Source organism: Rhinichthys klamathensis, unplaced genomic scaffold (assembly GCF_029890125.1).
Source record: "Rhinichthys klamathensis goyatoka isolate OS25496 unplaced genomic scaffold, OSU_Roscu_1.1 h1tg000786l_1, whole genome shotgun sequence".
Classification (NCBI taxonomy): domain Eukaryota; kingdom Metazoa; phylum Chordata; class Actinopteri; order Cypriniformes; family Leuciscidae; genus Rhinichthys; species Rhinichthys klamathensis.
The window spans coordinates 1,016,818-1,030,724 of NW_026607183.1; the positions used below are offsets into that span (position 1 = coordinate 1,016,818).

At 38.4% G+C, this 13,907-nt stretch overlaps 1 protein-coding gene across 6 annotated transcripts in view; it reads left to right on the forward strand.

Moving 5' to 3' along the window:
* Positions 1–13,907, forward strand: part of agfg1a (ArfGAP with FG repeats 1a) — a 32,119-nt gene that overhangs the window by 11,005 nt on the left and 7,207 nt on the right. For 3 of the 6 annotated variants that reach the window (XM_056243307.1, XM_056243311.1, XM_056243308.1), the window contains exons 2-7: positions 5,819–5,912; positions 9,949–10,064; positions 10,401–10,563; positions 11,949–12,108; positions 12,709–12,828; positions 13,567–13,638. In XM_056243307.1, coding sequence (XP_056099282.1) covers positions 5,819–5,912; positions 9,949–10,064; positions 10,401–10,563; positions 11,949–12,108; positions 12,709–12,828; positions 13,567–13,638 — 725 coding nt within the window. The remainder of the gene's footprint in view (positions 1–5,818; positions 5,913–9,948; positions 10,065–10,400; positions 10,564–11,948; positions 12,109–12,708; positions 12,829–13,566; positions 13,639–13,907) is intronic. The other 3 variants (XM_056243309.1, XM_056243310.1, XM_056243313.1) reach the window with 2 other exon arrangements.

The window sequence follows — 13,907 nt, forward strand, 5'->3', positions numbered from 1 at the left end:
TAATGATGCTCTTGTGTTTGGCCAGTCGCTGATGTTCTGTCTCTGATGCTTCTTGTCTATGTCAAGGGGGAAGTGTGTCGTCCTTTTGCCTGATGAAATGAGGACCTCCTTTATATAGAAATGCAGGCTGAATAACAAGAGACTGTTGGCTCACTTTGAGGTTGATCCCATTTCAGTGCAGCAAGTTCAAGGGATGTTGCTCTTTTGTAATCTTGAATCGAAATCACTTCCCCTCCCTCTTGCACCGACTTCTCTTCTCTGATGACGTGTTTACTGGCGCGAGGGCGGGCGACCTGTCACTCACAGCAGTAGCACACCAGAATGATCCAATCAATGCCCGATGGACAAAATCAAGTCCCGCGCCGGCCCTAAATTTTTTCTTGTTCGCGAAGCTGTTTCACTCGGATATATCTCACAATATGGAAGAAAAGACTACCGTTTATAAAGAGACTTCTTTTTCATGCCAACTTTAACAATGGTGTGAATCTAAAATATGTGCATTTTAAATATAAGGCATATGTTTTGGTTCTCTGTTTGCATTCTGTGTGTACTGCCCAATTTTAGCTTGTGGCCATGACCAGCAAAGCGTCAATCAAAAAATTACAATTCTGTCATCATTTAATCTCCATCATGTCAATCAAACTCTATATGCCTTTCTTTCTTCTATAGAACACAAAATGGGCTGAGTGTACCCTTGGTTTGAGAGCTACACAATCATGGGGCCCAGGGCCCATTAGGACAGTGGTTCTCAAGTGGTTTGGCCATGGGACCCACTTTTTCCCAGGGTCATCAAGCCGCGACCCACTTTTGTAGTATATATTTATAGCCTAATATATAGGCTATATTTTACAATACATTTGTAAAAAAAAAAAAAAAAAAAAAGCAAATTTATTTCACCAAAAAAATTCACACACACTTTTACTTAACATACACATAAATTGTACGAATACGACTAATAATCTGATGAATAAACAGTAGACCTATAAGGTAAGGCTATTAATTAAATAGCAGTTCCATACTATTTTTTGTCAATACAAATAAGTCGGTATGAGCCACCACAGTATATTTAAAAATATACAAAATAATACAAAGTGGGCCGCAAGTTGGCTTATATTACTTAAAATTAAACAAAACAAGGTTTAAAATAAGCCCAAACAGCTGAGAATCAAGATGTAAGCTAAAATCATACTTCATATTTTAATTTGTTCCCTTAACAACTGCATTTTTTATAAAAACAACCAGGGTTATCATAAACTTGGTCAACCTGGATATACTGTATGAGGGAATTTAAGTGTTTAAAAGCTTTGTTTTTAAAGCAGAAATATACCAGAAATATCTTGGGGGGGGGGGGGGGGTCTTTTAAATGTTATTTTGAAGTCAAAAAAAGTTATATTACAATACATTTGTTTGAAAAAAAAACCCACAGCATTATTTAAAAATATACAAAATAACACAGTGTTAAATGTTATTTTTAAGTCAACAAGGTTGAGAACCATTGTACACGTTTCCCACACAATAGTGTATGATTTCAGAAGACTTGAAATACAGTGCAAAAGATATAGTATAGATCACTTTTATGTAGCTGTTGTTATCCTTTTAGGAGCTCTACACAACATCCGGCTGGCTAACTAATGTAAATAATACCTATTCATAGCACATTTGCATAATTTCAAAGGATATATTATGAGGCTGCTGAAGAATTATTACTGGTGCGATGATTAGAGGCAGTTGGGGTAAGTTAGACGTTCGGCTTGAGGAAGTTTGTTGAAGCCGAATGGTTCTTGGTGGACACGGTTACAGAACCCCAACCCCGTGCCAATGGCCCGCAGCAGATCGTGTGAATAATTTATCACCTGGTCTAATCTTACCAAGGCCTTTCTGTTCATGCCCTTCAGAATTTATCACTAAATGCCTCATGTCGCCATAAGAGGAAGGATACACACAATATATACAGTATATAAGAGAGGAAGTTACAGGTGACGTCCCCAGAATTGGGAATTTTTTTTGAAGGGATTTTACCAGCGCACTTGCATTACCACGTGCAAACAACCAGCGATTGTTAGAGCAGAAGTGCTGTGTTGGCGTGTTTGGATTTGCCTTATGGGGGTTTCGAGGGGGTGTGTTTGTGTGAATGGTGTTTTGAACATCTGTTGCAGCTCAGGTGTCAGATGAACTGTCACCCGTTTCAGCACAGAGGGACGGCAGAGTAGCTTTAAATGTCTTTTCCATACTTGCACATACTAAACGCTCCTTCCCATTCCACCGGCATAGAAGCAGGTGCATGTGAGTGTTTCTTAAAGAAATAGTCAACCCAAAAATGAGTGTGTTTCTCGAAAGAGAGGAAATCATGAGGTTTAGTAAATTCATTTTCAGTATTGGGTGAACTGTTTCATTTAAAGGTGCTCTAAGCGATGTTTGGGTGACGTCACTTGTTGACGTTCAAAGTATTGTCAAACACAACCCTCCCTCCTCCTCCCATTCCACCGGCATAGAAGCAGGTGCATGTGAGTGTTTCTTAAAGAAATAGTCAACCCAAAAATGAGTGTGTTTCTCGAAAGAGAGGAAATCATGAGGTTTAGTAAATTCATTTTCAGTATTGGGTGAACTGTTTCATTTAAAGGTGCTCTAAGCGATGTTTGGGTGACGTCACTTGTTGACGTTCAAAGTATTGTCAAACACAACCCTCCCTCCTCCTCCCATTCCACCGGCATAGAAGCAGGTGCATGTGAGTGTTTCTTAAAGAAATAGTCAACCCAAAAATGAGTGTGTTTCTCGAAAGAGAGGAAATCATGAGGTTTAGTAAATTCATTTTCAGTATTGGGTGAACTGTTTCATTTAAAGGTGCTCTAAGCGATGTTTGGGTGACGTCACTTGTTGACGTTCAAAGTATTGTCAAACACAACCCTCCCTCCTCCTCATCCCGTCCCCTCCCCCTCCCCCAAATCATTCTTGTTGGTTATTGGCTGGAACACTGTTTCGTGGTCCAGGTTGGACCAGTTTGTTTTTGTTTCCAGGGGACGGGCAGCTAGCAGATACTGAGGAGATGTTTGCTGTATGTGACAAAAAATGTTTCGGCCTAAAAAACGCGTGACATCGCTTAGAGCACCTTTAACTACCTAAGTGAACTTCCTGTTAGTTATTATCTGCAAATGGCATCATTAGATGAAAGAGAAAGGAAGAGATCAGGGGGTGGAAATAACAAAACGGATGCGTAAGAGAATCAGAGGCAGCATGTCCTCCAGTAGACACACACTGATCCCTAGAGAGCAAATCTGAGAACGATAACAGGGTAAATACAGGAAGGAAACAGGCTTTCTAATGGGCAGCCCTTACACATGTTTACATTGCTCTTGGGCATTCAGAGATCAAGTGTTCAAAGATCATCATGACGCTGTGGAATAAACACACATGCACAGACTGATTCAAAGACGCATTGAATCATCAGATGGTCAGCCAGTTGTCTTCAGTTCCTCATCTTGAGCTTCTTTATGTGGAAAGAAAATTGACATTTGAAATTGATTAACTTAACCAAACGCATCCTAAATGAGATACATCGGGTATATACACTACCGTTCAAAAGTTTGGGGTCAGTGAGAATTTTATTTTTATTTTTTGGAGGAAAGAAATCAATACTTAATTTGATCGAAAGTGACAGTAAAGACATTTATAATGTTACAAAAGATTCTATTTCAAACAAATGCTGTTCTTTTGAACTTCCTATTCATCAAAGAATCCTAAAAAAAATAAAAAACTGTACAACTGACAGACCAACAACTGTTTCAACATTGATAATAATAATAAATGTTTCTTGAGCATCAAATCCTCATATTATACTGATTTGTGAAGGATCATTTGACACTGAAGACACTGACACTGGTGATGCTGAAAATTCAGCTTTGATCACAGGAATAAATTACACTTTATATATTCACACAGAAAACAGCTGATTTACACTGGAATAATATTTAATACTATAACTGATTTTTGTTGTATTTTTAATCAAATAAGCGCAGCCATGGTTAGCAGAAGAGAATTCTTTTAAAAGTATTTAAAATCGTACCGACCCCAAACTTTTGAACGGTAGTATATATATATATATATATATATATATATTTCACACACACACACACACACACAAAATAAACATAATGTTGCAACTTACAATTGCATAAAAGTCTGCGAAAGCACAAATTAACTTAATTGTGCTAGTCAGAATGTGTAACTCCTGTTGGGGATGCGCTCTGCCCATAACAACAATTAATAACAATTAAATCTAAAGATATCACAACATTTTATTCAAATGCACATGCGAACTTGACTGTGCTAGTCATGATTGAAGGTGTAACTGTTGTGGATGCGCTCTTCCAGTAACAACACGCTAAAACATGGGAGCGCACGGATTCACAACATTATTTTACAGTAGTGTTCGCATTATAATATTATGTAGCCCAAATGACAGATTTGCGCTGCACATTTAACTGTATTTCTTTTGGAAGTGATTCCAATTATATTTCAAGCAATTCAAAACCATCATGGGATCTGAAGTTTCTCAGCTGAAGGATATTATCAAATATTTATAGGCTTTAATATATCAGCCTAATTGTCTTATCGGGCCGATAATGATAAGATTTAAAAATGAACATATATCATTTGATACTGATATCCCGGCCGATATATCATGCATCCCCAGTTTTCACAAAAATATAAAGCAACAACAACATTGATTGTAAGAACATTGATTGCTTGATCAGAAAATCGGTAGGCTATATTAGAACGAATTCTGAAGGATCATGTGACACTGAAGACTGGAGTAATGATGCTGAAAATACAGCTTTGAAATCATGGAAATAAATGACATTTTTAAAGAAATTAAAACAGGAAAAAGTTATTTTAAGTTGTACAAATATTTCAAACTGTTTTTACTGTATTTTGAGCAAACAAATGCAGCCATGGTGAGCAGAAGAGACTTTCAGAAAAGTAAAAAAAAAAAAATCTTACCAACCCGAAACCTTTGAACAGTTGTCTACATTACTGTTTTCTCTCTTTTAAATATTCCTGGCAAAAAAGAACGGGAAGCTTTTTTAGCAGTTACAATAAAATGAAAAGCTAAAGATGACTTTATGGATGTTATTCGCCAATAAAGGAGCTTAACTATTTTTATAGGCTAATAATTTTTCCACGCGATATGCGCTAATACACTGCAGGCTCACTCTCGCTAAATCCTCAACACTATCATCCCTTACATGTGTTTTATTGGACTAAATACGTCATAGTCAGCTAAACGCATGCGCAGGTTACTTTACTTCCTGAACAAGTGCGCACCTGAGTCCGTGTTGCTTTCACATTGACACGAACCGCGGCACGGTTCGCGTGCAACCGGACTCAGAGCGCCTCCTCCAGGTAGTCTCGGGTTCGGTAACGTTACCGCAGTGCGAACCCGGGTCCGCATGATAGCGTTCACATTAGCGAATTTTCATGCGAACCGTACCCCGCTCCGAACTAAACTGCCAGTGTGAAAGCACCCTACAATGCGCTCATCCCGATGTGATTTGAAGGCAGCATTAGCTCACCACTCTCTCTACACTATCAGTCTCTTCCACCCCCTCACACACCCGTACGCTCTCGTTCTCTCCGCACAGACTTGGCGAGGTGCAGAGCAGTCTGAATTTGTCCTTGTCCTAGATCTGTGTGTAATAAGCAGGTTTGTAATGAAGAGTTACAGTGAGAGGGAGCAGGAAATCTAATTCACACTACAGGAGATTTGCAACACTATCCTTTATTTAATTAATCTGTTACCCTTTTTTCCTCTCCCCTTTAGACGAGGCCTGAATCCCCCCCACAGAGTGAAGTCTATTTCCATGACGACTTTCACGCTACAGGAAATTGAATTTCTACAGAAGCATGGAAATGAGGTAATTGATGATGGCATAGTCCAAGTGCAGTGATGTTTTTATTGACACAGTGATCGTGTCGTCATCTCTGTGGACTGTTTGTGCTGATATCTGGACGCCACTGAGTTTATGATTTACGAGGTCACATGCGTATGTTTATGATAGGATAAATGACGGGAATTTCTGGAATTTCTTTTCTTCTTGAAAACGCCCTTACATCAATAAAATTATGAGTCAGTTGTTCTAAAAATAGAGTAGCCCCATAAATATGTGTGTGTGTATATATATATATATATATATACTCACCGGCCACTTTATTAGGTACACCTGTCCAACTGCTCGTTAACACTTAATTTCTAAGCAGCCAATCACATGGCGGCAACTCAGTGCATTTAGGCATGTAGACATGGTCAAGACAATCTCCTGCAGTTCAAACCGAGCATCAGTATGGGAAAGAAAGGTGATTTGAGTGACTTTGAACGTGGCATGATTGTTGGTGCCAGAAGGGCTGGTCTGAGTATTTCAGAAACTGCTAATCTACTGGGATTTTCACGCACAACCATCTCTAGGGTTTACAGAGAATGGTCCGAAAAAGAAAAAACATCCAGTGAGCGGCAGTTCTGTGGGCGGAAATGCCTTGTTGATGCCAGAGGTCAGAGGAGAATGGTCAGACTGGTTCGAGCTGATAGAAGGGCAACAGTGACTGAAATAACCACTCGTTACAACCGAGGTATGCAGCAAAGCATTTGTGAAGCCACAACACGCACAACCTTGAGGCGGATGGGCTACAACAGCAGAAGACTCCACCGGGTACCACTCATCTCCACTACAAATAGGAAAAAGAGGCTACAATTTGCAAGAGCTCACCAAAATTGAACAGTTGAAGACTGGAAAAATGTTGCCTGGTCTGATGAGTCTCGATTTCTGTTGAGACATTCAGATGGTAGAGTCAGAATTTGGCGTAAACAGAATGAGAACATGGAACCATCATGCCTTGTTACCACTGTGCAGGCTGGTGGTGGTGGTGTAATGGTGTGGGGGATGTTTTCCTGGCACACTTTAGGCCCCTTAGTGCCAATTGGGCATCGTTTAAATGCCACGGCCTACCTGAGCATTGTTTCTGACCATGTCCATCCCTTTATGGCCACCATGTACCCATCCTCTGATGGCTACTTCCACCATGTCACAAAGCTCTAATCATTTCAAATTGGTTTCTTGAACATGACAATGAGTTCACTGTACTAAAATGGCCTCCACAGTCACCAGATCTCAACCCAATAGAGCATCTTTGGGATGTGGTGGAACGGGAGATTCGCATCATGGATGTGCAGCCGACAAATCTGCGGCAACTGTGTGATGCCATCATGTCAATATGGACCAAACTCCCTGAGGAATGCTTCCAGCACCTTGTTGAATCTATGCCACGAAGAATTGAGGCAGTTCTGAAGGCAAAAGGGGGTCCAACCCGTTACTAGCATGGGGTACCTAATAAAGTGGCCGGTGAGTGTATATATATATATGTGTGTGTGTGTGTGTGTGTATGTGTGTTTCTCTAAGAACTTCTTCTGAACCACAAAGATTTGACCACTTTTCATCCCCCCCTTCCTTTTCTCAACATTCCTGGGATTTTTCCCAGGTCTCGTGAGGCCTGATTAATGAGGATGAGCTGGAAATGATGTTGCGTGCCGAGGAGACTCTTATTTGAGCGCTCTGTGTCTCATTACGCACTCGCTTTAATGAACTTCAGGATGATCTGTGCATGCGTTTGCACACTTTTTGTTTTATGTTTTATGTGGGTCCAATCATTTGAACCAGTCTGATCAGACAGTGGGTTTGGTGTATTAAAGTCTCACTGCATCTGTCAGTCTGAACTTCTGATTTGGTTTTCGATGATGAGGGCATGTCACGCAAAGTTGAAGTTGGCAGCTCTTCAGTAATTTGTCTAGCTTACTAAGTGACAGATGCATTTGAGTGCACACACTGCCTTTTTGAACAACGCAAGAAACTCTACCATTCAAAATGTTGGGGTCAGTAAGAAATAGGCAGCGGCTAGTTGCACTAAGTGCAAATAGCGATATATTCTATTTACACTATAAAAAAGTATCAGTTCTTTGCATTAAGTGTAAATAGTTTTTAGATGCTATGTATGTATACTTATAAATAGTGGCAGATACTATTCGTACTGTTTTTGTACTTTGTACTATTAGTATTGTTGTACTTTAACAGGATGCAATTAATAACATGGAGTGTAAATGATTATATTTATTAAAATTATTAAATTGATGCCGCCTTATTTGAAAAATATGCCCTTCCTACCCCTAACCAACAAACACTTTATTATTAAACGCGCGTTAGACACTTTATTTCCACTTCTCAAATATTTTCTTCATTTTTATTGAAAATAAATGCCTTTCCAATCTGCTATGTGATGGGAAAAGGGAGAAGAGCGAGTTTGGCAAAAGGCAGACTCGAATTCGGGTCGATCACGTCAAAAGCTATTTTCATGCGCCATACTCGTTTTTAATCTTGTGTGGCCCAACCAGGCATTGGTAGGCTGAGTTAGTGTAAATAGCCTTTGCCAACAAGACAGGCTATTTACACTTAGTGCAAATAGACACTCTGGTAAGAAATATTGTGTTTTTTTAAAAGAGTATCTCATGTTCACCAAGGTTGAATTCTAACAAAAAATAAAAGTTATATTGTGAAATATTACAATTTAAATAACTTTTTTCTATTTTAATACATTTTAAAATGTAATTTATTTTATATTCATGTAATTTTCAGCATCATCACTCCAGTCTATATATATATATATATATATATATATATATAAATAATGTACCTTATTGTTTATCGGCTGATATTGCATTTTTGTTCTTTTGTAATTTATCATATTGGTTGATATTGGATATTTAATGTTGCATGTTCTTCTATTTTTACGTTTAGATTACCTTTTCTGTCATCTAACACTGACTTAAAGGTATTTAAAAATACTAATAATTTAATAGAAATTGTTAAATGTAATCTTCAGTCAATCTCAAAATGAATCTTCATTATTCATACTGTATACAATTGTGATGCCTAAATTCCCTTGTAGCAAAAAAACTTTATTTACTTTTTGTTTTGTCAGAAGTTTGACCATTTATTGATTATTGGCCAAAACATGAAAGTTATTATCACTTTAGTGATCCCTAACATTTTTCACTAAAATGCATACTATTTTTGATAGTATTCCATACACACTGTGTACTTTGCAGTGGTCAGTTTAGTTAGTATGCCTTTCTGAAGCGTTGAAAGCAGATGCACTGATTCCTGGGTCAGTTTTAGCTTTAATCTCATGGATGAGCCCAACCCGGCCTCTCTTGGACCAGCACAACGAGTTCATACAAACACTGAAAGTGTTACTACATTAATTTTTGAGGGTCATAGAAAACTTCCCTGAGTGTCTGTAGGGCTTCTTATCAGACTCAAGTGATAATGCGTCTTCACTCTGCTGTTGCTATACATAATTAATAAGCCGCTACCACTGTTTTTTAATGGTGTGTGTGTGTGTGTTCACACACAAATGTGTGTCTGCATTGATTATATCTAAATGGAGGCAGTGTCTTCACTGCTGTGAAAGGCTTTACACACACACACACACAGAGCATGTGCTGCCTTACGCTTTGCCTATTAATTTATCAGTTGTGATATCTGAGTATGTGTGCATTTGACTCCCAAGAGAGTGTATTTAAATGTTTTTTTAAGATATTTGTTTCCTTCTTGAGAATGTGTGTGAGAGCATGTATTCAAAGCAAGACTTTCCTTAGTATGAATGCGTGCATTGTTTTTCACACATGCGAGGCAGTGAGAAAGAGATACTGAAGAATCTTTCTGTTTGTCTGTCTTCTCTCTAAAACACTGAGAATTATTGGGACAGAGTTTCTTTAAAATCGTGTCTTTTTCCTGTTTTTTTGACATGGATGAATCTCTGTTTTACATGTTTATGGTATATTTCCCACTTGAATGTCTGATGGTCTTTTTCTCTCTTCATGTGTGTGCTTTCATGCACATGCAGGCATGTAAACCGATATGGCTCGGCCTTTATGACGACAGAAACGTGGCCATCCCAGATTTCAGAGAACCTCAGAAAGTCAAAGAGTTTCTTCAGGACAAATACGAAAAGAAGCGATGGTGAGGAGGAAGAGCACAGACTGAAATGTTTATTATTATGTTTGATTTTTAATTGAGGTATCATGTACAGTCAGTCATTACTGCAAAATATATTATCCCGCTTATTACATGACTGCATACCAAATAAATTAAGTTGTATATAAAAAATATTAATACAGCACATTTGAGTCTTGATTTGCACTTTATTGCATGTGATGTGTCGTATGGGTTAATTATTAGTATTTTCTGAAACTTTCCCAGTGCTTTTAAGATTGGTATTTTTCTTGGTATCATAAAGATAAAATAAACGCATCATGGTGTATGTGTGCTCTGCTCTTTTAAATGTCTTTCTCTCAGGTATGTTCCTCCAGAGCAGGCTAAGACTGTGGCGTCGGTTCATGCGTCTATCTCTGGCTCGTCTGCTAGCAGCACCAGCAGCACTCCAGAGGTCCGACCTCTCAAAACATTACTGGAGGAATCCGTACCCAGTTTACACTTCAGCAAAAACACACCCAGCCAGGTAACACAATGAAATATATGCAACTGTGGGTTTTTTGTTATGTTTTGTTATGTTAATTAAGAGTGCTTTCACACTAGCACGTTTGGTGCACATCTAGGTTCGGTTGCCGTCAGAGTTTGGTTCATTTGTCCAAAAATGGACTCCCGCATTCTTTTGCACATTCACAGTAGAAAAATGCAAGTGCCATTTGAAATCAAAACCAAAGGTTCAAAAAACAAAATGTACAAGTGAGGTGAGCAACTCTATGCATTTTTCCGCCTTCTCTTGCGTCGTTGTTAGAGGGGTAAACAGCTGCTGTTTCACAATGCAAACGCACCGTGGTTCGGACCCAAACAATTTGATTGTGAACACAAATGAATAAATAAATGAATGCTATTCTTTTAAACTTTAGATTCATTAAAGAAACCTGACAGAAAGTATCACGGTTTCCACAAACAATATTCAGCAGCAAAACCGTGTTCATCATTGATAATAATAATAAATGTTTCTTGAGCAGAAAATCTGAATATTAGAATGAATGATAAAATGAAAATTCAGCTTTGCAGCACAGGAATAAATTACATTTTAAAATATATTAAAGTAGAAAAAAATTATATAAAATTTGTATAATACTACACAATATTACTGTTTTACTATATTTTCTATCAAATAAATGCAGCTTTAGTGAGCATAAGAAACTTATTTAAAAACCTTACCGACCCCAAATGATATTTGTGGTTAAGATCTTTACTTTCTTAAAGGGATAGTTCACTTTGAAATTAATTTTTGGTATGCTTTAGCTTACCTCAAGGGCATCCAAGATGTAGGTGTCTTTGTTTCCGCAGTAGTTTCAATTTTGATATTTTTAGGTCAAACCGTTCTTGTCTGTCAGTCATATAATGCAGGTCTATGGTCACCACCTCAAAGAGCATGCACAGAGAAGTCCAAATTAAACATGATTTAATGACTCGTAAATGTAAGTACACATTGATGGCCTAAGACACGAAACGAGCGGTTTGTGTGAGAAAACGAACAGTCTTTATATCGTTTTTACCTCTTGTAACCACAGCCACGTCCAAGTGATCTGAGGGCGCGGACGCTTCGGTCTTTTCAGGAAAGCGCCGGAAGTGATCTCTCGCGCGTGTATGTCACTCATTGTTTACACAGAACAGAGATTGCAAGTAAGACGGCTAATTAAAATGGTACTAATTTGCGCTTATCCGGGATGTTTAAACCGTCGTAAAAGAAAACAATGAAAAAAATAATAATAAAACAATTGTATGAGTGACATACACGCGCGAGAGATCACTTCCGGCGCTTGCCGGAAAAGACCGAAGCGCCCGCGCCCTCAGATCACTTGGACGTGGCTGTGGTTACAAGTTTCTGATCTTATTTTTCCCCCTCAGTCTCCGGTTGTGTCACGCGCTCAGCTGGCCCAGCAACAGTATCAGGACAGGAAGTTCGATCTGCTCAGCGAACTCGGTGGCGACATTTTTGCAGGTCCGCATTCGCAGTCCACAGGCAACGCAAACTTTGCCAACTTTGCACATTTCAACAGTCATTCAGGTAAGAACAAACTCGCACTACAACAAACCATCCATTTAAAAAGCAGTACTTTAAGGTTCAAGACAACTCTTAGGGGGATGTGGTCTGGTTTCCCATCATGCCGTACTAGACTTATTGACCGTGTTGCCACGGTCACAAAAAACATAAAACCACTAATCCTTACTGGCGTCTCTTGAGAGTAATGGTCTTAAGTTTTATCAGTTGATGCCAGTAACCAGGTCCAGAGGTCTGTATGGCTGGATTTTGAGCCAGTGCTTCTGGGTAGAGGTTTTCTGTTCATTTCATGCATGCATGTAATTTCTTTATTTGTGTCATGTCACGTGTTAGTGGGTTTGTGTGATTCAACATGGTATCATTCCACTTTACATCAGCGTGTTTAATGTCTACATATCCAACCAGTGTTTAAGTCAGCTAAATTTACAAAATTGTATTTTAACTGAGAATGTGAGAATTATTTGAATTTTTGAGATTTCCTGACTGAAAAAGAAACTAAATTGACCTAAACACTGGACACGTTCATCCCATAGTTTCATTCCTGTTTCTCTGTTATTCCTCATCCCATTTTCTGTTTGTGTGTTTGTTTGTGGTGGACCCCAACAGCGCAGAATGCTAATGCTAATGCAGACTTTGCCAATTTTGATGCGTTCAAATGTTCTGCTGCTCCAACCACAGCAGCGTTTCCATCAGCTCCACAGGACTCATTTCAGCCCACACAACCAGGTATAACACAAGCTCACAGCCAGGCATGTGAACATCCATTCACCTCCCTTTAAGAAATGACTCCTTGTCCAAGTTGTGCTGTTAACTTAGAAATGTGATTTTGAAAGTCTTTCTGTTTGTCTTTTTTTTTTTTTTCATTGCTGATTGATTACATTTTCGCTTCTCAACCATTCCTTCTTTTTATCAGTGTTGTTTTAATTATACATTTAATTCTCTCTAATAAAAAAAACATATTTTTATTATTCTGTTATTTTAGTTCCTCACTTTCAGCTTTTTCTTCTGTTTTGTTCTGCAGGAATGCATTAAATTGACTAAAATATGACAGTAATACATTTGTAATGTCACAAAAGATTTCTATTTTAAATAAATGCTGTTCTTTAGAACTTTCTATTCATCAAATAATTATAAAAATGTATCACGGTTTCCACAAAAAATATTAAGCAGCTCAACTTATTTCTGAAGGATCATGTGACACTGAAGACTGGAGTAAATTCAGCTCTGCCATCACCCGAATAAATGACATTTTAAAATATATTAGAATACAAAATGTATTTTAAATTGTAACAAATTTCATAATATTACTGTATTTGATCAAATAAATGCAGCCTGTGTGAGCATTAGTCTTCTTTCAACATTAAAATTGACCCCAAACTTTTAATAATTTCGATTACTTTTACTTTTTCTTTCCTGCTTTTCATACCTGTGCTGTCATTCACTCATTTCCTGTGCGTACGTCAGTGTACAACAGTCTCCCACTTAGTCGCAGTGTGGGCGAGTTTACCTCATCGCTGCCTCCACTGGCCATGCACAGTAAGTCACAGCTTGTGTGTGTGTGTGTCTTGTGCACACACTCTGTTCATTTGCTGTTTGAAGTGGCTTTCCTGACACTATCATGCAGTGGTGTGAATGAAATCCGATTTTCCTTATATAGCTCCTCAGGAATTCTCCTCTTAGTCAATGTTCCCTCTAGCTGTGTGCTTCTGTTGCTCCTGTGTCGACGGAATAACGTGGATAAAGCTGACCCCTGTAGGGAAAATGTCTAACAGGAAAATCATTCAATGATGCAAACCGAGTTAAAT